At 38.4% G+C, this 26,098-nt stretch overlaps 4 protein-coding genes across 7 annotated transcripts; 3 read left to right on the forward strand and 1 right to left on the reverse strand.

The window, feature by feature from the left end:
* Positions 1–456: 456 nt before the first annotated feature.
* sqlea (squalene epoxidase a) lies at positions 457–13,161 on the reverse strand. Its single transcript, XM_074684095.1, has 12 exons — positions 12,763–13,161; positions 11,182–11,187; positions 10,279–10,519; positions 9,658–9,835; positions 9,485–9,581; positions 9,277–9,390; positions 7,369–7,540; positions 3,742–3,837; positions 3,285–3,427; positions 3,102–3,198; positions 2,874–2,961; positions 457–978 (listed from the first exon to the last, which is right to left on the reverse strand). Exons 1-12 carry the CDS (start codon positions 13,039–13,041, stop codon positions 786–788), a joined length of 1,704 nt encoding a protein of 567 aa, XP_074540196.1. The 5' UTR covers positions 13,042–13,161; the 3' UTR covers positions 457–785.
* Positions 13,162–14,388: 1,227 nt separating this feature from the next.
* Positions 14,389–20,220, forward strand: drc9 (dynein regulatory complex subunit 9). Of its 4 annotated transcripts, XM_074684186.1 has the most exons (11): positions 14,389–14,488; positions 14,595–14,654; positions 14,985–15,107; positions 15,250–15,284; positions 15,380–15,490; positions 15,695–15,776; positions 15,869–16,039; positions 16,351–16,425; positions 19,582–19,713; positions 19,821–19,910; positions 20,004–20,220. In XM_074684186.1, the coding sequence occupies exons 3-11, from the start codon at positions 14,985–14,987 to the stop codon at positions 20,121–20,123; spliced, it is 939 nt and encodes a 312-aa protein (XP_074540287.1). In that variant the 5' UTR covers positions 14,389–14,488; positions 14,595–14,654; the 3' UTR covers positions 20,124–20,220. The 4 variants fall into 4 exon arrangements, with proteins under 4 accessions (XP_074540287.1, XP_074540284.1, XP_074540285.1 ...); XM_074684183.1 differs by lacking the exon at positions 14,595–14,654 and having other exon boundaries at positions 14,398–14,488; XM_074684184.1 differs by lacking the exon at positions 14,595–14,654 and having other exon boundaries at positions 14,398–14,488; positions 15,253–15,284.
* A 1,094-nt stretch (positions 20,221–21,314) lies between these two features.
* On the forward strand, positions 21,315–22,062 carry LOC141800561 (heat shock protein 30-like). The gene has a single exon (XM_074683166.1). The coding sequence runs from the start codon at positions 21,415–21,417 to the stop codon at positions 22,060–22,062; it is 648 nt and encodes a 215-aa protein (XP_074539267.1). The 5' UTR covers positions 21,315–21,414.
* A 1,855-nt stretch (positions 22,063–23,917) lies between these two features.
* LOC141801087 (heat shock protein 30-like) lies at positions 23,918–24,677 on the forward strand. The gene has a single exon (XM_074683988.1). The coding sequence runs from the start codon at positions 24,033–24,035 to the stop codon at positions 24,633–24,635; it is 603 nt and encodes a 200-aa protein (XP_074540089.1). The 5' UTR covers positions 23,918–24,032; the 3' UTR covers positions 24,636–24,677.
* The last annotated feature ends 1,421 nt before the right edge of the window (positions 24,678–26,098 follow it).

The following is a 26,098-nucleotide window of genomic DNA, read 5'->3' on the forward strand; positions in this document are numbered from 1 at the left end:
TTGCCATCTAGTGGTCACCTCTAAGCAATGGTTTGTACATGGTGAGTCTCAACATGGTTATCCTCAGTCTAAGGTGACATTTTATGCTCAGTATAATAATCCATTTTCTGTCATTTTATGAATCTCAATTTATTTATGATGAACCAAGAAAGTGTAGCTATAAAATCCAGATAAGTTTCACTTACAAGGCGCTGCAGCACAAATTTTCCCAAACAAACATGAGAAGCATCTTTGAATGACGTGTAACAGACACTAAATTAATTCACTATTTATTCACAGCCCATAATAAAGACTCATTAAATCTCAATGATTGTTTTCCATGTTTATTACAGCTGAAAAAAAGTTCAAAAATATACATTTATCAGTAGAAAAGATGCTTTTTTGAAAAACATTTTTCTGAAACTCAAACTTCATGGACTTGGTAACATAATTCACCTCACAGGGTGTGACCCAGGATTTAAAGGTTTTAAAGACACTCTGTGAGTCAGCACATGTAGCGTGCTTCAAGGCAGTGTTGTCCTCATTTTTTAAATTGGAATAAGGCATCAAGAAGGATCAGACACCTTCAGGAAGGCTAAAGGCTAAATCCAACCTTTTTTTCAGCAGGGTGTCAGCAATCAGTATCAGGCCTAGGTTCTGGACAACAGCATTTCATACGTCACCAGTTGTGCTGTCGAGTAAGTCCAAGTCTTACAGGAAAGTCCACAGATACGCAGACTCAGATCTGATCCACTCATGTGCATGTACAGTTTGTTTCCCTGGGTCCAGACGTCCTGTGGGCGTGCTCAGTACACCAGGTACTTGAGTTCAGAGTAGATGAGTGGAAACATGACAGTACAGGCGCGGTACAGGATGGCTCCACTCTTGAATAAGGCTCGAGGTTTGGTGCTCCAGGACTCAGACTTGAAGTTGTAGTAGATCGCGTAAAGCGCAACAGCAAAGAAGTGTCCGATGAGGGTCATGGGTTTGGGACTCAACCTGGAACAGAAATTATGTCAGTTTATAAAAATGTGACGTCTCAGAAATGATCTTTGGTTTTATGTCTGAATGGATCATGTGACCCTTTAGAAAACACACTTTAGACACAAAGAAAATTTCATTCTTTACACACAACGTAACCAACACACATAAGTAGTGAGTGTGTGTGCCTGGGTTTGTGTGTGTATCACCAGGTGTGTATAATGATGCTTCCTTATATTTCCTATCTATGCTTCCTTCTATTTCTCCTATCCTTCTCATCCATCCTTCTTTACTTTCTTACCCTTTCTTCCTTCCTAACATTTTACCTTTATATTGACTTTTGTATTTTCTTCAAACCTTCCTTAAATCCTACTTTGTATCATATCATCTTATGCCCTCCTTTTTCTTTCATCCCTTTTTCTTTTTAAATTATACCTTTCCTTCCATTCTCCCTCTCTTACTTCCTCCAATCGCTTGCCTCAGACCTCTGATTGCTCCACCTCACCTTTGGGAAGGAAATAATCAAAAAGGGGGGATGGAAGAAAGCATTTTCGTTCCTTCTTTCTCCTTTTTCTTTCAATTATTCATCCTGTAATTTTCCTTTCATCCTTTTTTCATCCTTGCTCACCTTGTTCCCATTTCTCTCCATTCCTCATCCTCTCTGCTTTCCACCTTATTTCCTAACACTGTATTTAATCTTTCCTTTCTTTTCTGTAACATCTATTTTCTTCCTTTCTTTTCTTCCTCATTTTCTTCTTCGTGACTTATTTTAACTCAGAGTTTAGAAATGAGAGGCTGTGTCTTGCTTTAGTACTTACCACACTAGGTACCACACTATAGTGAATGTGTTGTTTATGGTGCTACATGAATTATGGGTATTTGTAGAATACCCATCATGCATTGAGGCATTTAAAGAAAGAAAGAAATAGAGTTTTAAAGTAAGATGAAAAGATTTTGGGGACATTTTTATACGATTAACACAAATTATGTCAAATAATGATGTTTTGATGATGTCAGTCTTTGTTTACTACAAGATAAATATATATTTAATGTCTTAACTTAAATCAATTGTTTCAGTATTTGATTTTTTGTTTTTTTTTTAACTTAAGTTGTGAAAACACGCTTGTTCTCACTGAAATCTATCCTAACTTTAATCTCTGGCTGGTAAGGAGCTACAGGTTTTTAACTTGCAACAGCATTTACATTTTCATTATATCATCTATGAGGCAGTTCATCATGTTCAAAGTGGTTTCTCAGATAAATTAGTGAGTTTTTGACTGTGTGTTAGTTCAGGTAAAGCCCCTGGACTTACACAGGGTCTTTGATTGCAAGGAAAACAAAGATGTAAAACAATGTGATAATAAATAATAAACAATAATAACAATTATCTTTATTATTATTATTATTATTATTATTATTATTATTATTATTATTATTATTATCATTGTTATTATTATTATTATTATTATTATTGTTATTATTATTATTGTTTTCTATAAATATTCTTTATTTTTATTTATCTATCTATATATATTTTTTTGTACCTTTGTTTATTCTATATCTTAACTTTCTCTATATTCTATTTTACAGAAAGTACACCTAAAAATTCTGTATTATTTTCTTGTTAAGTGTTAGCACCAACACACCTAGGAAAATTCCTTGTATGTGCAAATGTACTTGGCAATAAAACTGGATTCTGATTCTGATATCTTTGTTTTTAGCTTAATGGTAAGCTCAACTAGAGGGTGAACACGAGAATGGAGTCAAGTTATTCAGCTCACTGACAAATAAACCCTTTTCCCAAGATGTTGCCAAAGACTGCTTTGTGTCATTAATCCCCGCGGGGAAACTGCTTCTATCAGCACATGTCTGAGTGTAGCATGTTTCTGTGATGTGGTGTTTTTAATGCTCACACAGAGAGAAGTCCAATGGGCCCGGCAATGCACTCTCCCCCCAGCTTGAAGTACTGGAAACAAGCTTTCCTGAGTTCATGGAGAGAATCTGAGAAACACAGAACATGAAAAACAAACTATAAAAATCACAGAGTGAAATTGTTTTACTTCTTTTTAATGAAAATAGCTTTCTTTATGTCTTTATGTCTTTGTGTCTTTATGTTGGGGGTGGAGCGGGTGTTGACTGACCGTCAGTGGCTGCAAACAGCTCATACAGCGCCTGGGCTAAAACATTCACCACAAAAGAATGTGATGACTTGCGTTCCCAGTGGAATTTTTTCTTTGCCTATTGAGAAGAAGAAGAAAAAAGCAGGTTTTTAATTCCTACTGCTCTGCCATCTCTGAAAAAAACCTGAAAGGCTCTGTTTTTACCTGCAGCATCTCCACGTCGTTGTGCAGGTCAGAGATGTTGTTGAGCAGCGTCCTCCAGATGCAGATGTCATTGAGAGCCACACTCATGCCACCTCCTGTCAGAGGGTGCCTCATGTTGTAAGCGTCACCCAGGAGAAGAACACCTGCAAACAACAATCATCACATCCTGGTTAGCATACATGAAAAGTTCATCTTTTTTTCTCCTCTCTTAAAGAAATGTAGTGAGTGATATTTGCTTATTTTATTTCTCTGTTTTATGAAGCATAGACTCAAACAGCTGGTCTCACATTGAGTGTGGAGTGCATAATGAGAAAAACTGGACACTCATTTAGTTCAAAACATGGAGCCTGAAAAATGTCTAACACCAAAGCCTGATGGTGAGTGAGCTAAGAATAGGTTTGCACTAAAAGCTATCAAACAGTATTTATCTTTATAAACTTGTGGTTCTCAGCTGTACCTGGTTTGCTGATGGGGGAGGGAGGGAGGAAGCTGGCAGGCATGGACCTGAGCCGATCATTCTGCAGCGCCATCATGAACGGTTCCTTTAAATGCTCTGAGACAAAGAGGAAACACACAGTTAATGTCACATCCTTCAAAAAACTTCTGGTGTTAAGAAGATGATTATTAAGCCGCTACGGTAATATTTTAGTAGTTTATTGGTTGTTAAAATGAGCAAAGCTCACACAGGCATTTTGGAGCAGCTTAGGGGTCTTTGAACGAGTGCCTGCATGTCATTCAGACAAGGATGAACTAGGATATGCAGCCTTGTTGAGCTTCTGTGCCTGTGTTTCTGTATTTACAGGTGAGCAAAGGGATGAAACTGAGTGTAAATGTAGCAACACATGCTCAGTCAGTAAACACCAGGCAGAGATTACTCCAATACAAATGGACAATGATAACTGATATCACACCGCTGAAATTAAATAAGTATGATGAAAACATCCCATTTTTTTTTGCACTGAATGTCTGGAAGAGAAAGGGACATAGTTTCACTGCATTTGGCTGTGTTGTAAAATGAAAAGTTTTTGAAAAGAGGTTAAAAGTGAAACAGAGAGGAATATTTGGAAACCTGTCGCTTTTTTTTTGGTTTATACTCCAAAATTATTATTTTTACGAAAACGGATCGGGTGATAACAGACATGTGCCTTTTGAATGCGAAAAGATCTTTTGCTGTTGTAAGAGCCATGTGTTACATTTCTTTGTTTAACTGTTGTGTTTATTTTAGAGGTCATAGCATTATGGGACGCAAGCTGAAGTTGGCCACAGGTGTTAAAACTTTGAGTTAATTGACAAAAGGTATCTGAAGTGTAGGAGCCATGGGCTGTTTTCCAAACCACCTACTACATACTGCATGTGAATGCAGTGGCGTTTTCTCCCGGAGGCCAAGGGAAGCCATGCTTCCTCTCTTTTTTTAGACTGTAGCTGTGATTTAATGAAAATATTCCTTTTTAACAGTTTCGATACTTCTTCTGTGTTTTGTCACCGCCATCTCCTCCTTATTTCTCTCCTCTAGTTATTGAGCATTTTACAATGTGTAAAACAGCGCCCTCGTAAATGTTCTGTGGCGAATGCGTGGTGAAAATACGATACTGCACGCTGTTGTCCGCAAGGAAGCCAAGCAGAGTTGGCATCCCTTGGTGAAAAAAAACAAGAATGATTGACCAATCAGATGAAGCTGGGGTCATGACACTGCTCATCTGTGATTGACCAAGACTGTGCCAAGGGAAGCCACCCCGTCTTTGGCCTCAAACCAATCAAATCACAGTATCGTCATCCTCGAGCCACTGAATGAAATCAGGGAGGTTAGCACATTAGCAGTGTGCATGAAGCGGCCGGTTGTGTGTTTAAGTGGGCGGTTGAATTAATTAATACGATGTTTAAGCTAAGTCAAGAGGACAATGTACGTGTGTGAATGAGTGATTGAGGGTGGGAGAGCTAAAGGGTGTGTGTCGGTGTTTGAAGTAAGTAAAACGAGCGCTCTCTGGGCACTCTAACAGGTCCGTTACATGAAATAGCGATACAAACTGCAACAAAGCCTTTTATGTACCCCACTCCCTAATAAAAAAATACAGATAACAGGCTTTGTCTCACTTGACTTCCTCAAAAAAAATCTCCACGCCACGCCACTGTGTGAATGTAGTATGTCGTACGCACTACATTCTACCTACTGCTCCTGCATGTAGTATGAAGTATGACTGCTCTGTTGGGTCTGTTTTGTCGTATACTGATCTGGTTTCCAGTTTCAGAAGCTGAGCTACAGATGATGTTGGGGTTTTTTTTGGCCTTTATTATAAATATACAAAACAAGCAATTGGCAGATCTTGGCATTTAGATATTTTGTTAATCATATCATAGCAGAATCATCACTCTTGATGTCTAATCTTACACCAAAAATTATATCGTTTACTGTAAATAATTCTGGATTATTTTTTTTTAAAGCTGATGTAAAAAACACTTCTATATAATCCACATATGGTTTAAAAAGTAAATTAGTGGTTTTTATGGGCTAATGAATTTGGAGAAGTAAACGCCTCCTTAACGACTGGAAGTGACAAGATTTACTGATGTTTCTCCACATCACTTCACTTCTATATCATAGGCCGTCTTATGATAGCGTTGTATTGTAGTTGTAATGTTGACTCATCCCAGTAGATGGCGGTAATTCACCAAAACCTGCCAACCACATAGACAAACAGCGTTAGCGCTGTGCATTGTGGGAAACAATATGCCAGATAGACTGGTCGGTTGCACACTGAGAAATTTTCCTGGATCAGTAGGACATCCAGGGATTTTTAGTATACTGAACATTTTGCAAGTTTTCATATACTACCTACTACATACTCAATTTCAGCCATAATAGTAGGCACTGCTAGTGTAGTAGGTGGTATGGAAAACAGCCATACATTTTTCGACTGTGTTCAGGTGTTTCTTTTTTCTTCTATTTTTACATCTAATGTCCAAATGCTTATTGGAAGCAGTGATGAGAAATTAAAGTTTTTTATTTACTGTTACACAAAAGATACGGCTTTTAGTATTATTTTTTTCAACTTGACACATGTCAAAGATCTCACCCACTATCAGGTGGTAGAGGCAAACAAAGGACTTTAGCCACAACAGCTATACTCTGGAAAACTATGAATGGACCAAGAATTAGACACTGGGTTGGACAAATGGCTGCAACGCTTCCTTTAGAAAGAGTGAAGTTTATGAGGAAGGGGAAACAGGAGTTGTTTGAAAAAAAATGGGGACCATTTGTCACTTTTGTTAAAAATGTAGATATGTCAGATATTTAAGAAGAATGAATTTTGGTAACACAGATACCTTCAAAGTTAACTCTGAGAAATGTCAAATGTTTGAACTTATTCTGTTGTTTTCTGTGATTTTCTTTAATTTCTTATGAACAGGGTTATGTAATATGTACTGAATGTGGGAAATAGTCTGAGTAGTAGTTTGTTCAATGCTTTGTGGTGTCTTTTTATCGCAGCATCATTGTTTGTATTGTGATAGAAATATGTTCAAAACTAAAAACTGTTGAAAGAAAAAAGATAGTGATACAGACAGTGAATGTGTATGAGAGAAACCAGACTTGTGTGCATGTGAACAGGTCACTTCATGTACAAGTTTTCCATGTTGATTAGTAGTCTTTGAAGTGCCACACCTGTTGTGTTTGATGGCCAGAAAATACTAATCCTAACCACCTGTAGCCTGCTTCAATATTTGCTGTGTGAGTGTGCAGAGTGTTGTTGGGTATGAGTGTGAACTACAATAATAACCAATGTTTATCACCACGTATATGTGTGAGCGAGTGTCATGCGCGCGTGTCATTCAGTAGATGAGAATAAACTGCAATACACAGCCACGATGAGCTGCTGTGCTTGTGTTTCCGTGTTTACAGAGAGCTGGATAAAAGTTATTTCTAAAAACTGCTGCACTCCTGGAAAGCCTTTTTATTTTATCCAGATGTGCAACACAAGCTTTCATCTTTTACCAATCCACAGACCTGAGGGTCAGTTTGTTTCTGTCATAAATAAATCATCTACCACCTCAGAGGTATTTAATGAATAAAGCTCTTTTCCTCTCTTACCCGGCAGCTGTGGGTAGATCTTCTCAGACATGTAATCTGGGAGGTTTCGAGGCATCTCCCCTCTGATGTCCACAAGGACTCTGGTGTCTGAGGAGGAGATCTGGTAGACCAGCACTGGGCTTGGGTGAGCCAGGACTAACTCAGCGTGGTTCGCTTTAAACTGGGGACAGTCCTGGAAGAAAGAAGAAGAACTTAAAACACAAGAACAGAAATCCTGACTCAAAGTCTGAGGATTGATTGAGAGCACAGTATCACAACTTGGTGAAGAAAAACATCAATCAAAGATACTAATGTGCTAAAAACAATGATGGGTTTCTTCGTTACTCATTTTGCATCTTAATTGTTTAAGATAATGAAAATCTCAAGCCAGACAACACCTGTTATTTTTTCTCTAAACCAGCGCTTCTCCACCTTGTGCAACTCAGGGCCCACATGTCTCAAAACTCTTTGTGGCTCACCTCTGACCCCATAAATACGACGGAAATATAATGCGTTGAACATAAAGAGCTAAACTGAACACTGCAATGTGTTCCAGCTGCAAAGTGGTCTAGCCCAAGGGTCTTCAACCTGCGGCTCTGGAGCCTCATGCGGCTCTCTGAATTCTTTGCAGTGGCTCCTTGTAGCTTTAAAACAGATATTAATGCGATATGTTTTTAAATTATTTTTCTTACAGAGGGTATTGATGATTAAAGACATTTACACTAGATAGAATCATGCATTAACTTTTTGTTGAACTAAATATGCATCACATATTTAAATTAGGCTGTCATAAATTCTTGAGAATTTTGCAATTTTTTTAAATTTTTTTTTCAAATTCAGGAAAAAACAGATTTTTTTAAAGCTTTTGCAAATTTTTGAAAATTTTGCACATTTTAAAATTGATTTTCTGCAAATCTTTGAAAATGAATAAATTAGAATTAAAATAAGATTACATTTTGCAATTTTATAAAAGAAAATTTGCAAAATGACATCTTAAAATTTTTACATTTTTGAAAATTAAGCAAATTTTTAAAATGACATTTTTTTTTACTTATTTTGCTAATTTTATGTTGTTAATGCAAATTTTTTAAATTTCAAAATTTCTGACAAATTTTGCAACTTATTGACATGTAATTAATTTTGCAAATTTATGAAATTCACATTTTAGTTTTTTTTTTTTATTTGCAAATTTATAAAAAAAATAAAAAGACTAAGACATTACACGTAAAATTTATGAACACAAAAAGTCCTCATTTTGATTATTATTCACTAGGTTTTTACTGTGTGTAGAATTTTATGCACTTTTTTGCCTTTATTGTGAAGAAACGATGCATTTTGTTACTTCTGAATGACTTTAATCTATGGGAGCTGAGGCAAAATGGCTCCTTTGAAAGTAAAGGTTACAGACCCCCGGTCTAGCCAACAAAAGTCCAACAAATAACAATAAAAGTCCTATTTCTCATTTGCTCGTCACATGTTTAATACTACTAATGAAGGAACAAAACAACAGAAAACAAACAAAAAAATCTAAATAAATAAATAAATAAATAAAAGAAAATGTGAACATTTTTATCAGTTCGTATTAGTTTTAACATCTAAAATATTATTCTACATTTATTTTATTTATTTTTTTTGGGGGGGGGTCATTACATCCCCCCACCCACATACAAAAATCATACCATTTCAGATATGATTTGGCGTCCCACTTGTAATAATTTCGCAGCCCACCAGGGGGCCAAGGCCTACACTTTGGAAAGCACTGCTCCAAACTAAACTAAAACAGGGTGATCTGATGGCTCCCAATCTGAGCAATCCTACCTGTCAATGTTTAATGTATTTACTCAAAACGTTTCAGTGCCTTGTCAAACTTCCTGATGCTAAGACATTCAGTACAGGGTTACAGCCTCAAAAACACTGGGCAGAACTCACCCTCATCAGGCATCCAACAAAATGAGACGAGGTCTTGGCTTTCCCGCTAATTAGAGTCTTTCTGAATTTGGAGAAGCAGCCATCAGCGACCACAGTGAGAGCTGCACAGATTTCCTTTAGCAAACAAAGTGAAACAGTCAGAGTTATCATAGGTGAAAATACGAGTTATTTCAGGAAGGAGCTGAGAGGTGGACTACTCTCCTCTTACCTTAGTGTCTCCAGTTTCTTTGTCCTTGTACTGGAGTCCTGTGATGCAGCCGTCCTCCTCCTGCAGGCTGGTCACAGTGCCCTCTATGAATGTGACACTGGGAGGGCGAAGACATGTCAGTGACACAGGACGATAAAGCAGGTACATTGAAGAAGAAATCAAAGACTACTCACTTTGGCTCAGCCTGTGCCACTCTCCTCAGGCCCATGATGAAGCGCCCGTGATGGAAGGCGCGTCCACACTTGATGCTGTCCTCGTCCTGTGGATACGGGATCTCCACCTCTGTGCTGCTCTCTATGTCATGGATCACGTAACCATTGACCACATGGGCGTCAAGACCCTCCACTGAAGCTGAGGCCAAAAGCAAACAAAAAGAGAACATGGAAACTTCTTTCTCTGGAGCAATCTGGGATTTTTTTTTTTTTTGTGGTCATTACTGAACAGTCTGAAAAGTCTGCTTTATATGTCACTGGAGGTGCTCAATTTCTGCTCTTTCTCAACCATCACTGCCCTCTCTCCTCCAGCATGGCTGAAAATCCAATTGTGGATCTATTGAAAGAAATGATACCTGGAAGCCTTTTGATCCTGCCTATCATTAAATCAAAGAAGATCATGATTGTATCATTTTAGTGTTGAAAACTTTCTCTGATGGTGGCATGCTGAGTATAACATGTTTTCTCAGTCTTTGACCCAAACGTTGCCAAATATGCAACACAATGACCTGTTGGTTAAAAACTGTACTGGGTTGAAACTGTGTTATCTAGTCTCTGATATCAGCAGTTCCTGTCACCAACCTTCAAGTCCCAGTTCTTTGAGGGCTTTATATCCCCCTGGCTGCAGCAGCTCCCCCACTATCCTGTCAGGCTCTCTCAGGTCTCTCTCCACCACCGTCACCCTCCTCCCATCCCGGGCCAGGACAGCTGCCATAGCCGAGCCCAGCACCCCGGCCCCGACTATCACCACATCAGGATCTGGGGCCACTGGAAGGTTACTGTCTGAGGAAGTCAACTTAGCATCCTTCCTGATTCTCCGGCCCTGGAACCAAACAGGTGGGAAGTCTTAATGTACACAGTATACTGTAGAGGTGAGAGCTTTTGTCAGGAATCAACACAGCTGCTATGGAAATGTAACTTGTGATGAGATTTTAATTTAAGTTTTAATATTTTGTCATTGTTTTTGTTTTTGTTTTTGTTTTTGTTGTGTTGCATATTTCTGGACAGAGGTGCTGTCAGTGCTTCACAAATGTATTAGACCACCTGTCATAAAAACAAGAAAACCATCCAGCATCACAAAGTGCTTTAATTCAGACTCTTTATTGTGAGCTCCTAATGCTGAATTTAGAACTGGAGGGAGGAGTCTAAACCTTGAGTTCACATTTTTAATCTCCAGTTTAAACCAGCACACAGGGATTCTCTGAGAAGTCAGAAAATGGAATAAGAATATCATAAAACCACTCAAAACATTTATCTGTTCAGGAATTGAAGTAAATAACTGAAATTTTGCAATCAAATGCAATTGTATGTTTTACTTTTTCCTCTTTGTGTGAAACAGTACTTTTGAGAATTCATGACAACAATAAGTATAATTAAGCATTAAATGGATCATTTAGATTAAAGATCTTGCACTGACATGTGGATTAATCACTACAGAAAAATCTGTGATCAGTACTGTTGACTTAGAGCAGCAGTAGCAAACACCTCACTCTGGATGGTGGTTAAATAACATTGTAAAGCTCTGCATGTGCACTGATTAGGAGCAGCAGTTCTGCCCACACCAACATTTGACTCAGATTAAGGCTTTTATGTTTGTCACACACTGATGTACAAATGTTTCCCCACACCTTAGAAATGTATAAAGCATTTATGTTGTGTTAAAGTATAAGTAACCTCTGTATATTTATTATTTTAATTTATCAAAGTGCATTTTTATGCCAATATCAAAATTTATTCTCATGTCGCTGAGAGAGCATTTACAGTTTGTGGGAAAACCAGAAAACACATGCATAACTTATAGCATACACAGGCATAATTGTTGGTTGGATAAGTAAGTTGCACATGCGCAGTACGGAATTGAAGAACATGGAAGTTTGATCTCGAATGACTGGAAGTGAGAAAGCGAGCGTCGGTCCTAACCACTGCTTCACTTTGTAAAACTGAAAAATACGCATAACACTCTCAGACACTCAGACTTCCTCTGGCCTGTGATTATTTAAACAGAATGTTTATCGGCTACATGTTATTCTGAGGGAAAATATGGTTAAATTAATTAGTTAATTTTATTTTCTGCACTGTCTGGAAATCTAAAACAAAAACAATTATATTGGATAACCAATACGTCATATTTTGTGATTCAAAAAGTATTTAAGGCTTTATTTTATTTTTTAAATTCTGTGTATAGAAATGAAAACTTCCTATTTATCATTACTGCACCCAGCAGTGCAGTGACGAAGGATTGGTGTTTGGTAGCATCACTTTGGAAAAAAAAACCGATTTACTGGACAAACTGCAGCAAAAAAAGTACAGGAGAAGAAGTCATAGTACAGAGTCTGTTTGCAGATAAGGAATGGAGACCTAACAAGCCAAAAAAAGAGACAGCGGATTCCCTGCGTGGGTTATTGATCTTGACAAAGAAGAAGAGCTCATTCACTGCATTCACTGACTGAAGAAGCGAGGGATTACACTGTCTGCAATAAAGGCGCCGAATACTCGTCAAAGAGTCGAATATTCATGCATTTCAAGGTGACTCTGTCAAATGTGTGACCAAATGTGTTTCAAATGTGAAAACAATCTTTGTTATAATTATTATTTATTTACTTTGGAAAAGCAGAAAAATAGGTTCTGCTCACCGAATATGATCCTTTTGAAAATGTAATTCAACGGCTGGGACACAATGTCAAAGAACAAAAGATACTCTAAACACGCCAACTGAGCTGTTAAACTTGGAAAGAACCCTTTTTTTAAATTAATACAAAATAAGTAGTAGGCTACACACTGATTTCATTCAAAGTCAGTTGTTTAAATTCAGAAAAGCTTATAAGAAACCAGTAGTCGAGAGCAGACAACCCCTAAAAATGCAAAGTGGTGAGTGCCAGGATGAATTATTAAACTTTCGAGACCTTTCCTTCTATTTACAGGAAGATAAGCCTAAAAAGTAAACGCTCGCCAAAATAAAAAAGAATAAACCTCCCCTTTATGTAACACTGACTTTTCTGTAGCCTATCTGTCTTAACTCATCCCAAGGAAATAACTGCAAGTCAGTGTTTTACAGAGCTATATTACCTTTTTACAGCTGGTCTCTGCTCTCTCGCTCCACTGTGTTGAGGTTTGGGGGATGAAGTTGTTGATGAAAGGTAAAAGAGACAAAAGATATCGAGGAAAATTGAACACCTGAGAGACTGTGGACTTCTGGCCGTGAAAGTACCTGATGCATTGGACCAGCAGCCCCACACAGAGGAACAGGACTGCGGCCATCACGAGCTCTTTGTAAGGAAAACTCAAAAGCATGTTGGACTTTTTATAAAGATAAGTAAAACTGGCTATTCCTAGAAAAGTCCACATTTTACAGGACGAATGAAAAAAAAAAAATCCTGATAATTTAAAATTTAAAGTAGATGGTAGAGTAAACCAAAGAACCAAAATCCGCTTTGATCACATTGAAAAATGTTGCAGTATCGTCTCTCAGGTGCTCTAAAAACAAAACAGCTTCCTTTCAACAAAAGTGCGTTTGTATCTTATAATAACTTAGTAAGAGGTAGTCAGTGGGATGGGATGGGATGCGGACAAATAGTACTTCGTATTCGATGGTTTGAAGTCCCGCCTTGCCAACAGCTCAACCCTCCAATCAGAAGCACCGAGAGGGTGAGCAGAGCTCACGCTATCCGCTCATTGGTCGACTCCTGGGACACTGGGCTGTCTGTCGCCCACCTGATTGGACAGTCGGTGTGCAGCATGGTAGTATGATGTGATGTCAGTGAAAAGGTGCCTGTCCTGTCTCTTTATGGACACAGGCATAAAGATGATCTCTTCATGCTCACAGAGGGCGGCTTGACTCGTGTCTCTGCCCTGCTTCACAGGTGACATGGTGTGGAAGTGCTCTTAACGCGTGGGTTATCAAAGAAACCAATAGAGGAAATGGATACCTGAAAGAAGTCGTTTGGGCGAAGAAAACAGTCGCACATTCATTAAAACGCATTTACATAGCGCAGAAACATGCATGTATAGGCCTACATGAATGTATCAATAAAATTATGCGTGCATACAAATGCTCAATTCATTCAAGGCACTTCATTCACATCATAGTTTTTGTTTCACTTTTCCAAAACTTTTACAATCATTGACTACATATTTCTTGACATAAATGCCAGTGAAAACTGAGTTTACTATCTATCTCTTCATCATATGCAGCCATTTCCGAGGAATTCAGGGAAATCAATCAAAACAATTAAACTGGCGATCACTGTAAAAAAGAAATGTTCAGCATGTTAAAAATTAACTTAGGGCATATTGAAGTGAGGACGGGGAAGTGATGCAGTACGTCAATATGTCAGCAGAGGTCGCCATAATACAAAAATATGGGATCCTGATTTTATCAAGTATCTTTTTTAATTGTCTCTTGCAATATTTTTTAGCGCTAAGCCTCAGGTAAACCCATCTACCCCACTCAATCACCTGCAAATAAGAAAAAAAAATGTCAATACAAAAGATAAAGAAATAAATGATTGAAAAATAAATAATGAATTAAAAAAAAATAGTAATAAAATTAAATTAATAAAGTCGTAATAGTAACGAAATCTGAAACAATAAAAATACAATTCCTGATATTTTGCGAGAGTAGAATGTTATATTTCTACCTTTTCGATAAAGTTATGGTAGTCTGAGTTCGTTGCCATGGTGATACGTCATCAAACACAACGGGCCATGGCAGGCTAATCATCTCTGTTCAGTAACGAAGCGTTTGATGGACACCAGAGTGAGAGAAGAGACTACGGAGAGAACTAAAGTCACGGTTTGTATTTTTACATGACACAGTTTGTGTTTCCTCTGCTATCATTTTCCTGCACGTCTCTTAAATTCCATTACGAAATAAATACTTCAGGCTATTTATCCCAAAGGGAAATTCAGGACTCAACGCACTCAATTTCAGCTGATAATTCAGTTTACATAAACACAACGTAAGAAACCATAAAAATGAAGCAATAATTCGAAATCAATATAAATTTTCATCTCGCCAATCAGTGTTATTTTCATAGTGCTAACTCGTGTTTTAACCCCTGCATCGGTTTGTACCAGTTTGTAATGTAGTGTTTAATGTGTAATCAGCAGGTTTAAATTTGAGAGGACAGGAAATACATGATTGCTGAAATATGACCCTCTGAACTACTTTGACACTCTTTTCAGTAGTGTCCACAGATGCTTCTAGACCAGTTGTTATCAGAATGCTGCCTCCTGGTAACACAACTCTGTTCTAACTAAAACCCTTTTCCTTTTTTACTCTCCACAAGATGTCTTTATCCCTATCTCAGAGCCTCACATTGGCTGCTGTTTTGAGGGAATGCTCAGATCAGCTGGATATTCTGGGATATGCTCTGATTGTACAGATCAACAGGGAGGAAGGCTCTGCTCAGGTGACTTCCTTTCAACAGATGTTTCTCTATAATTTCTAAAATTACATGTGATAGAAAGTGGTCTTCCGTGTCTTGTTCTCATACTGGATTTTTTTATCTTCTCCTGTTTCTGTTTGTGGCTGTGTGCATGTGTATGTATTAGGAGATGGCGAGGCTGACAAAGCTTAAAAGAGACTGGTGAGTGGTGCAGACACACAGACCAAAAGTCAGGGGTTCTTTTTATTATTATTATTTATACCAACAAAGTTTGTCTCCTCTGTCTCTGGCTGTAGTCAGTTTATCTCCCAGCACATCTCAGAGCTGTATTCAGAGCTGGAGGAGGAGCACACTTTCACCTCTCTGCAGAAGGTGGTAGAAAAAGAGGAGCAGAAGGCCATGCAAAGGTTAATGAGAGCATCATTTGAAATCAATTCCAACTATAGTATCCCTGACTATTAAAAGTATGCCTGTATTAATTATGCTTAAAAGGAAAAATCACTGAAGCACTTTGAATAATGGGTAACGTTGGTACAATAAAAGAAGGTCTAGAAGCAAAAGTTGAGACAGAAGGACTGATTTTGAACACTGATGTGAGTATGTCCATATAGGGGAGACACCTGGCAGAAGGAAAGAGAAGAAAAATTAAAGAACAAAGATAGGGAGATTACTCAGAAATCTGGGAAACTGGAGGTGAGAAACTAGATCTCATAAATGTTAAAATGCTCTGAATGGATTGACCTCTTGTAGATAACAATCTCTTGATTTTGGCTCACTAACACCAGGATATGAAGCAGCTCCTCAAAGACCTGAGGCAGGAAGTGACAGCAAAGGCTTCAGAAGTTGCCCACAAGAAGGAATATGCAGCACTGATTGCAAAAGCCAACGAGTTGCGGCTCCAAGAGAGACAAGTAGAGTCCAGCGAGACTGAGAAGAAGCTAGAGGAGCACTTGGAGGTGAGTTGCATGCTGTGTTTTGTGGTTTGAGTAAAACCAAAGACAAAAAAATACTCAGAAATCAACCTAGAAAAGCACATACTTTTTTCCAAGAAGATCTTGCTTGATGAAGATGGATTATTCACCTCATGTACAGAAGCTTTGCAGTGTTGATAAACACCAGAGTTTCATCAAATTGAGACTAAAAACTAGGAACAAACGTTTTTATGAAAAACAGTGTGAGCCACGAATGGAAACAGTTTTGTGTGTGCAATTTTGCACAACTTTTCTCTTAGCATTAACCAAACAGTGTGTTGTGGTCTTTCCCTCAGGTTCTCCAGAAACAGATACAGCAAGAGATGTTGAATCATGAAGCGTCTGTGACATTCCTGCAACATAGAAACAAGGTTAGCAGAGTCACTGTACCATGAACATTATAGCTTTATGTTTAAAACAATACATTCGTTATACAAGACACACCTTTAAAAGCTATTCTGTTTTAATCACAGCTGGACATTTTGTGCTAAAGCTATATTTAGTGGTAAGACTGTAGACTTAAGGGCTTCCACTACTTTCCTCCACCAAGGAAGAGGTTGTTTTTCTACCTTGGCCAAAGTACAAGTCAAGTGTTCCCTCTGCCTGTTAATTCTCAACACTATCAAGCCTTCAGCTATTGGACACACTCCCTATATGGCAGGTATTCCCCCTTTACAACAGTCTAAATACCAGATGAAAATATAAATGTGCACACAAAGAAAACATAGCCATGTTTGTGGCACTGCAGTGTTGGTGTCCTGAGGACAATCCTTGTCCAGTTAAAAAAAAAAGTCTCAGAAGTTCAATCACATTTTTGACAGAAACCATAGAAACATAGGAATCCAACAATCTCTTTTCTTACAGCTGCCGAATTATGTTTTACAGGAGTGTTAAGGACTTACTGCAACAAAACCAACGTTTTAAAAAGAAACTTGAGAAATAAATCTGGGCAATGTTGTGAACATGATCAGCTCCAAGTAACAAACCAGGGTCCAAAAGTTCAATTTCTCTCACATTGACCCTCATTTATCAATCTTGCGTGGGAATTTGCGCAGATCTGGGTGTAAAAATCAGTTTATGGCAACGTTCACGTGCAATATATGAAATGTGCGTACCAGGGTCAACCACAGCGTCAGCTGATCAGCTGTTGATAAATGTGGTGCCTGAAAACAATGGTAAATTACACAACACGCCCCTAAATATTCAAGGTTCAGCTGGCCGAACCCACAGAATTTAGGACGTGGAGGGAAGCATTATGGGAAAAAAGGGAACTTCTCCATGCTGGTGATCCACAACGCCATAGCAACAGAGGTAGAGAGGAAATAACGCTGTGTTGTTTGGCAGTCCGAAAAGTAGAGGGAATCAGAAAAAAACTCACCTGCAAGGAAATCTCTGCAGTGATTCATGGTATGACCTAGAAGTATTTATATACAGTTCAGTTAGGCAGAAGAAAGCACACTATACTATAAGTAAGGACTAACAGTACATTATATTATTTTACACTTGTTTAATTTGTTGATTTTGGGTTTAGTACTGTCATTTCATGTTAGTTTGTAAAAAAAAAACCCTGAAAAGTCTTTAGTGATTCTTTTGTTTTTTTAAATGTGTGACGCCACTGACCCGCGTTAGAGGTGACGTGCAGGGTCAGGGGGAATGTTAGAGAAAAAAAAGTGCTTGTACGGTGTGTCTTTGTTGTGAAGGATCCGATGCTTCAGGAGGAAAATAATCTAAAAAAAATACAGCACCGGGAGAATAAAGTTGCCAAACGGAAAACAGAGTCCTGGTCTATTCATGGGTGCAACATTCAGCAGCGTGGAAGTGACAAAGTAAAACACAGCAGAGTTTTAAACATTTAATTTGCACATCCTTCGTTTATACCTTGACTAATTAATCTGTGATGTCTGACTAGAAGCCACAGTATTATTAAATGTTTCCGTTCAGGTCCAGAAACCTGGAAATTTGTCTTTTAAAGATGTGTTTGAGCTCTGAAAGAAGCTGCAGGCTCCAGCCTGAACCTGGCACAGAACAAGGAGGGAGTGGAGCTGAAGTGTGTCGATGGTGTGCAGTTACGCACGGGTAGACCTGAGTTTGATAAATGAGGGCCAATGACTCAAACAATGTTACACTAATTTACATTCAGAAATAACATGAGAAACATGCTGACACTGTCAAAAAAGAACAAACTGTATGTTTCATTCACACCTGTGTGCAGTTTTTATGCCTGCTTCATGCCAAGGCTTCATCCAGGGTTCAAACTTGGCACTACCATAACTATTTCTAGTGTGCACCATGTAACCATAAAACACAGAGAAATAGAGAGACATACTTTGGCACCAGCTCATATCATAGATAAACCTGTTAATCACCAGTTAGACAAGTGTAAATAAGTTACTCACCAAAAAGAAACAATGGTGGAGCAGTGATTAACTAAGTGTGACCTAATGCTTTATGTTGTCATTATAGATAACTTATAGAGATTTGATACATGTATGTGTACCCTATGTCTTTTCCAGAATGCACAGTTATTGAAATCTTAAACATCTAAGTACATTAAAATAGGGGTGGCCAGATACCGATACCAGCCTTTTTTCAAGGTATCGGTACTCGTAAAGGCTGTAGATACTAGCAGCAGATACTCTGAATTTCCCCTCAGGGATAAATAAAGTATTTCTATTCTATTCTATTCAAGGCAAAAAAAATCTTATGTCAAGCAAGTCCTCCTCGCTACTAGTTCCTGCTAATTGCTGCAGTTTCACACCACAGCAAATGTGCGCGAGGTCCTTTTCAGACAATATGAATGAACCAGGGAGAGTTAACAGTTGAACTGTTTTATTTTGCACTTTAGTTTACTTTAAAAAAAATACTTAAACTCTGACAATTGTTAGTTTTATTGTGCACTGTTAATATAGATTTTTAATATTGATCAAAAAAGTTCTAAACTCAGAGAGAGTTGTTTGTGATTTATTGGACTTAATGGCATAGTGTCTGTGCTGTCTTTGATCAAAATGATCTGTCACTGTTAATTGAAATTTTATGTATCAAAAGTACTAGTAGTATCAGTACTTGGTACCGGTGAGTACTCAAGAAGGAGTACTCGTACTGGTATTGGTCTGCATAAAAAGTGGTATTGAACATTCCTACATTAAAAGATTGCACTTCATGCTTAAGTGTCTGAAGATGATACTTGTTGTGAATTGAGGCTGATTAAATGAATAGTCATTGATTGATTTTCCAGTTAAAAATCTGCACGTTTATGTTTTACCCTCCAAATTGCAGTTGCAGAAGTCCTTATTCCTCTTGGTTAAAAGCTGAATAATACGGTATAAAAGAGTAACTAATACACCTAATTTAATTACATCCCTTGAAGTTCCAGCAATTGCAGTGAAGACAGAGTAAAAGCAGGAGATGTGTTTATTGGTAGGACTGTAACTAATTGTTAACTAGAGGGGATTTTGTTTTAAGTTGCTATTTAGCACCAGCTGTGAATCTTCTTTGTTTATGTTTTGGTCATTTGGTCAACACAACAGGAGTTGCAGCAACAGCTGTCGCAGTGGCATGAGCGCTCAGGGCAGATGCTGAAGGAAAAGGAACAGAAGCTCAACAAAGTGCAATGCGACAGAACAATCAATGCAGACAGATTGATGGAGAAAAGGAGACTGGTGAGCAGCTTTCTGACTCTGCTTTACAGAAATCCCTCAACAGCTTCAGATGCAGAGCAGAGTGAACCATCAACATGTAGATTAACGTGATACTGAATGATGTTCAGTTCACAGAGATGGAGCAGGTGGTGCTCGAGGACAGAGAGAAGATGAAGAAACTGCAGCAACAGCAGGAAGAGGTCAGAGCTGCCACAAAGGTACGGTCATACGTCATGAAGAACTCAGACCATCGTGGTTTATGCCCTCGTGTCCTGTAACTTGTCAGAAACCTGCTACTCTTGTCCCTGCAGCTTCAGGCCTGGTGGAGAGGCTGCATGGTCCGTCATGGTCTCAGTGGCTTTGGAAAACCAGAAGAAGTCAAAAAGGGCAAGAAGAAGAAAACAGGAGGAAAGGGCAAGAAGAAGAAATAATTTATGCACAATTTTAAAACCTGGCAACATGGACTCAGCCTAATGTTGCTCCCACAGTGGACAGTTTGATGACCATATGGACTTTTGTAACTTTTGATGGATAGAACAAACAATCAACTGGTGTCCTGTTCAAGTTTGTCTGTACATTTAAATATTTGTCATTGATTGTTCACAATGAATACATTAAAGTCATTCTGTTTGGACTTTGGGCTTTCTCTTTTCTCCAAAAATGTTACCTTATGACACTGGATGTTTAAAAAGGAGTCAGGTTGAAAAATAAAGGCTCTAACTGTTTCAATGGTATTTACTCAACATTACAATGCTTCAAAATAACAGTCAAACCAGTACTTGTTTATCTATTTATGTATCAAACGCCTTTGACAAATCTAAAAACACTCCAAGTGTGATTTCCTGATTGTCAAGGGCTTTGGTGATGTGTTTATCAAGGTTAATGAGGGCCATTGAGGTTGAATTATTCTCTCTAAATCTGTACTGGTGGGTATACAAAATATCGATTTCATTAAAATATTTACATAAACGAGTGCAGACAAGTTTTTCCAGTATTTTGGGGAAGCATGGAAGAATAGATATTGGTCTGTAATTGGAAAATAAGGTGGGATCATCTGCTTTGAAAAGGGGAATGACTTTAGCCCACTTAAACTGATCAGGAAATAGTACAGTTTCCAGAGAGAGATTTGCATTTGTGAACAACTTCTATAAGCTCAGACTCAGTGATGGAAGATAATGTAAAGGAAGATGGGGGTCTCTTACTGTCAGGTATAGAAAAGGGGATCGATGGTATTTTTTCTGCAAGTGTGGAACCAATGTCCACAAAGAATTGTTGAATTAAATTGAATTAAGGGAAAAACCTGTGGTTGTTTCCTTTTTTAGAGATCTTGTACACTCATTAATAATGTTGTTGATCAGGCCTCAACATATATTGATGCAAATATTGGAACTGCGTCCTGACTCTCAATAAAGCTGCCTCTAAGAAGTATAATCTCCAGTCTATAGTTTCATCTTCATATAACAGGAATCACTGGAATAAAACAGTCAGAGCTCAGTCAGTCAGGTTGTGACTTCATCTGTCCTGAGGAACAGCTCCTCCCAGTGGAATGTTGTGGTAACGACAGGAAAGTTCCTGAATGTTCTGCAGCTCCTCCAGTCAGAAATAAAAGCTGGGACAGTCCAACTGCTGAGACAGAAAGACAAAGCAACGAGACAGAAGAGAAGAACCTCTCCAACAGTGTTTCTGACCACAAGAGGACTCAACACCCAACAGCCTGTGAAGATGCTGTGCTCTCATGGACTCCAGTCTGCCCTCAGTCCAGTCCTGGACTTCTCTTGGCCTGTACGCAGTCTGTGGCCAGAGGTCAGACATCTGCTCTACCAGCAGGATCTACTGCAGAGAAACCTCCAGGAGCTCAGGCACAGTCTGGAGCTGATGGACAAACTTCAACACAGCCTCCTGGAGAGGACAGAGCCTTTCCAAAGCTGTGAGGCCCTGAAACCTGTCTCCTACCAGCTGGAGAAAGAGGGACAGCACTTTGGCCTGACTCTGGATACTCAGAGCTTCTCCCCAGAGGAGCTGTCTGTCAGGCAGGTAGGCAGGAGGCTGAGGGTCAGCGGGAAGAGCCAGAAGAAGCAGGAGGACCAGAAAGGCTGCTCCTCCTACACCCTCCAGGAGTTCAGACAGGAGTTTGACCTTCCTCAAGGTGTGAACCCCAAGGCCATCAGCTGCTACCTGGATCCAGACGGGAAACTCCACATTCAGGCGTCCAAAGCTTTGTGTGTTGAAGAGGGCCAAAGAGAGCTGCCTATCCAGAGGAGTCTGGAGGAGAAAACACAGCAGAGTGTGTCCACACACACAGGAGGCAGCAACAGCACAATGACACACAACAGCAGACAGGAGAAACCTGACAACATGGACTCAGCCTAATGTTGCTCCCACAGTGGACAGTTTGATGACCATATGGACTTTTGTTTGCTATGGATAGAAAATAGGGATCAGCTGTTGCCCTCAAAGTTTGTCTGTACTTTTAGATATTTATCACTGATTGTTTACAATAAAATACATCAAATTCACTCTGTTAGGACTTTGGGCTTTTTCTTTTTTTTCCCTAAAGACTTTTCTTATTGACATTGGAAATTTGAAAAAGAGTCAGGTTCAAAAACAAAGGCTCCACCTGTTTCAATGATATTAACTCAACATAAAAATGCTGCAGAATAACAGTCAAAGCAGTACTTTTTTTAAATCTATAATCCACTTATAAGCATGCTCTTAACATTATTCTTTTAATTTAAAGGGTAGTCTATAGTAATTTTGCTTATGAAGCAGTTTAAAAATGTAAAATCTCATTAACACCTCAAACACCTTATTTTTTTTCTAACTGCATTAAAAAAAGGTTAATTTTCCTTAAAACTGTATATCTTAATTCTGTATCAGTCCTAAGGTGTTAAAAAATATCAATTAACAGGAGGTGTTTTTGTGATGGTTTAATGATAGAAGTCTTATACTCAGTGTTAGGATTGAAGATTGTTGGTCAGCCTCCTCTGAGACTTTCCAGACTCAAAGTCCTTTAATGATTTAAAGCAAAATATCACATCTTAAGGTGTATAAATCAGAGAGAGGTTCTGTTGATTTTAATGATAAGATATAGGGTAAACTGATAACACTCAACATAGACTTCAGGTATTTAGAAATTGAAATAGAGCAAATAAACAGATACACTACTCCCAGAGTCTCAGGACAAGAAAGGGTACTTGGTGTTTGTGGTTGTTGCTAATTCAAAACAATATGTGATAAGAACATTAATTTGGGTTCAATGGCTTTCATGCTACAGACATTATAAGATAAATGTTTAAATGTGTTAATAAATTGAGAAAAAACAGCAGAAAAAAGGGTGACTGAATGTTTACTTATAAGGGTTTTGATAAACACCGTAGCCAAACCTGACTTTTGTCTGAAGTCAGTATAAATAATTTGGGGAAATAATTCCAAACCTCACGTGATTGAATAGAAACGTCTGCATTCTGAAGAAACAGCACCTTCCAGGGGAAATCAGTGGTAATGGTGGGAAAGATCCAGAAAACCTTTTAGGCGTGGATTTAAATATATATGTTAATCTGAATTCTTTTTCTCCTTGGTAAATCTGTGAAGGTTCAACTCCATAAACATTAAACATAAACAAAACTCTTGATATAAGGCCTCTTTGTGAAAAGATGTGGTTATCACAGGCAGTACTACTGAAAACACTTTTCGAAGTTTACAAACAAAAACATCACATTTATTCCTAGGTTTAGGAAAAAGAATCTGTTATCATTGTCGATATACCCTCAGGCAAACAAACAAACAAAAAAAAAAAGGTAAGATAAGAGTGATAAAGACATGGTTTGATTTCCACAGTTTCAATTTAAATCTTACTTTATTAACTGGGATACATTTGTTAACTCATCTGATTCATTGAATAAAGGAAAAAACCTGTGGTTGATTCCTTTTTTAGAAATCTTGTTCACTGATTTTTATGTCCTTGATCAGGCCTCAACAAACATTGATGCAAAAGTTTTAACTGCTCCTGACACTCAATTAAAGAGACCTCTGTTATCTTAGGAGTATATATCTCAGTATTTTGTTTCATCCTTATATTCCAGCAAACACTGGAATAAAACAGTCAGAGCTCAGTCAGTCAGGTTGTGACTTCATCTGTCCTGAGGAACAGCTCCTCCCAGTGGAATGTTGTGGTAATGACAGGAAAGTTCCTGAATGTTCTGCAGCTCCTCCAGTCAGAAATAAAAGCTGAGACAGTCCAACTGCTGAGACAGAAAGACAAAGAAACAAGACAGAAGAGAAGAACCTCTCCAACAGTGTTTCTGACCACAAGAGGACTCAACACCCAACAGCCTGTGAAGATGCTGTGCTCTCATGGACTCCAGTCTGCCCTCAGTCCAATCCTGGACTTCTCTTGGCCTGTACGCAGTCTGTGGCCAGAGGTCAGACCTCTGCTCTACCAGCAGGATCTACTGCAGAGAAACCTCCAGGAGCTCAGGCACAGTCTGGAGCTGATGGACAAACTTCAACACAGCCTCCTGGAGAGGACAGAGCCTTTCCAAAGCTGTGAGGCCCTGAAACCTGTCTCCTACCAGCTGGAGAAAGAGGGACAGCACTTTGGCCTGACTCTGGATACTCAGAGCTTCTCCCCAGAGGAGCTGTCTGTCAGGCAGGTAGGCAGGAGGCTGAGGGTCAGCGGGAAGAGCCAGAAGAAGCAGGAGGACCAGAAAGGCTGCTCCTCCTACACGCTCCAGGAGTTCAGACAGGAGTTTGACCTTCCTCAAGGTGTGAACCCAGAGGCCATCAGCTGCTTCCTGGATCCAGACGGGAAACTCCACATTCAGGCGTCCAAAGCTCTGTGTGTTGAAGAGGGCGAGAGAGAGCTGCCTATCCAGAGGAGTCTGGAGGAGAAAACACAGCAGAGTGTGTGTCCACACACACAGGAGGCAGCAACAGCACAATGACACACAACAGCACACAGGAGAAACCTGACAACATGGACTCAGCCTAATGTTGCTCCCACAGTGGACAGTTTGATGACCATATGGACTTTTGTTTGCTATGGATAGAAAAAACAATCAATTGGTGTACTGTTCAAGTATGTCTGTAATTTTAAATATTTGTCATTGATTGTTCACAATAAAATACATCAAATTCACTCTGTTTGGACTTTGGGCTTTCTCTTTTCCCTAAAGACTTTACTCAATTACTTTGGATGTTTAAAAAAGAGTCAGGTTGAAAAATAAAGGCTCCATTTAGTTCAATAATATTTACCTTACATGACAATGCTGCAAAATAACAGTCAAACCAGTACTTGTTTATCTATTATCCATTGATTAGCATACTCTCAGCATACTTTTTGGCACGTTAAGGGTAGTCTATAGAAGTTTTTTTTTTTAAGTTTTAACTTTGTTTATGAATCAGTTAAAAAAAAGTCATATACACACCTTCAACACCTTCTTTTGCTTTAATTGTTGTGTAATCACTTCAACAGCTGTAAAACGAAATATCTTAATTCGGTATAAATCCTCAGGTGTTAAAAAATGTCCATTAACAGGAGGTGTTACCGTAATGGTAAAATGATGTTAGAAGTCATATACACAGTGTTTGGAATGAAAGATCGTTGGTCAGCTTCCCTGGAGACTTTTGGGACTCATAGTCATTTGATAAACCAAAACAAAACATCATATTGTAAACTGTTTATATCTCAGACAGGTTCTGTTGGTTTTTAATTTTTATATTGAATATGGTAAGTTGATATCATTTGACAAAAACTTCAAGCATTTAATGTTTTGACTGAAGCAAATAAAAAGGTACCTTACTCCCAGAGTCTCAGAACAAGAAACAGTACCTGGTGTGTGTGGTTGTTGCTCATTCAAAACATTATGAAACCAAAGATAGAGTTGGCTTCAACAACATTTTTACTAAAGACATGATAAACTAAAAAAAATAGATATTAATAACTTGAGAAGAAAACAAAAAGTGGATTGAATGTTTATTGATAAAGGATTTTAGTAAAAACACTTTGGCCAAAACTGACTCTTGTTTGAATTCAGTGCGAATAGTTTGGGGACAGAAAAAAAAAACATATCTCACTTAACTGAATAGAAACATCTGCATTCTGAAAACACAGCACCTCCCAGTGGAAGTCAGTTGTTATGGTGGGAAAGATCCAGAAAACCCTTCAGGAGTGGATCTAAATATAAATTAAGCTCTGAATTCTATTTCTCCATGGTAAATCTGTGAAAGATGAACTCCGTAAACATGTGAAAAAAACAACAACTTTTAAGTTAGGGCCTCTTTGTGATACGATGTGGTCATCACAGGGAATAATCCTGAAAATACTCATGGAAAATTACAAACATAAACTTCATATTTTTCCCTAGGTTGAGGGAAATTGAATCCGTTATTATTGTTGATATAAATT

The sequence above is a fragment of the Halichoeres trimaculatus genome, unplaced genomic scaffold, assembly GCF_033239565.1.
Source record: "Halichoeres trimaculatus isolate MK-OKI-2021-1 unplaced genomic scaffold, fHalTri1.1 fHalTri1_scaffold_12, whole genome shotgun sequence".
Lineage (NCBI taxonomy): Eukaryota > Metazoa > Chordata > Actinopteri > Labriformes > Labridae > Halichoeres > Halichoeres trimaculatus.

What these genes read in the sequence shown, in the direction of transcription:
- LOC141801087 (XM_074683988.1), top strand. Translation starts at nt 24,033, where the DNA reads ATGCTGTGCTCTCATGGACTCCAGTCTGCCCTCAGTCCAATCCTGGAC.
- sqlea (XM_074684095.1), bottom strand. Translation starts at nt 13,041, where the DNA reads ATGTGGACTTTTCTAGGAATAGCCAGTTTTACTTATCTTTATAAAAAG. An exon ending in CAAAGAACTGGGACTTGAAG is followed by an intron (nt 9,836 to 10,278) that starts GTTGGTGACAGG and finishes TTTTGGCCTCAG; the next exon opens with CTTCAGTGGAGGGTCTTGAC. An exon ending in ACGACGTGGAGATGCTGCAG is followed by an intron (nt 3,199 to 3,284) that starts GTAAAAACAGAG and finishes TCTTCTCAATAG; the next exon opens with GCAAAGAAAAAATTCCACTG.
- LOC141800561 (XM_074683166.1), top strand. Translation starts at nt 21,415, where the DNA reads ATGCTGTGCTCTCATGGACTCCAGTCTGCCCTCAGTCCAGTCCTGGAC.
- drc9 (XM_074684183.1), top strand. Translation starts at nt 14,441, where the DNA reads ATGGACACCAGAGTGAGAGAAGAGACTACGGAGAGAACTAAAGTCACG. An exon ending in GGGAGGAAGGCTCTGCTCAG is followed by an intron (nt 15,108 to 15,249) that starts GTGACTTCCTTT and finishes TGTATGTATTAG; the next exon opens with GAGATGGCGAGGCTGACAAA. An exon ending in GAGCAGAAGGCCATGCAAAG is followed by an intron (nt 15,491 to 15,694) that starts GTTAATGAGAGC and finishes ATGTCCATATAG; the next exon opens with GGGAGACACCTGGCAGAAGG.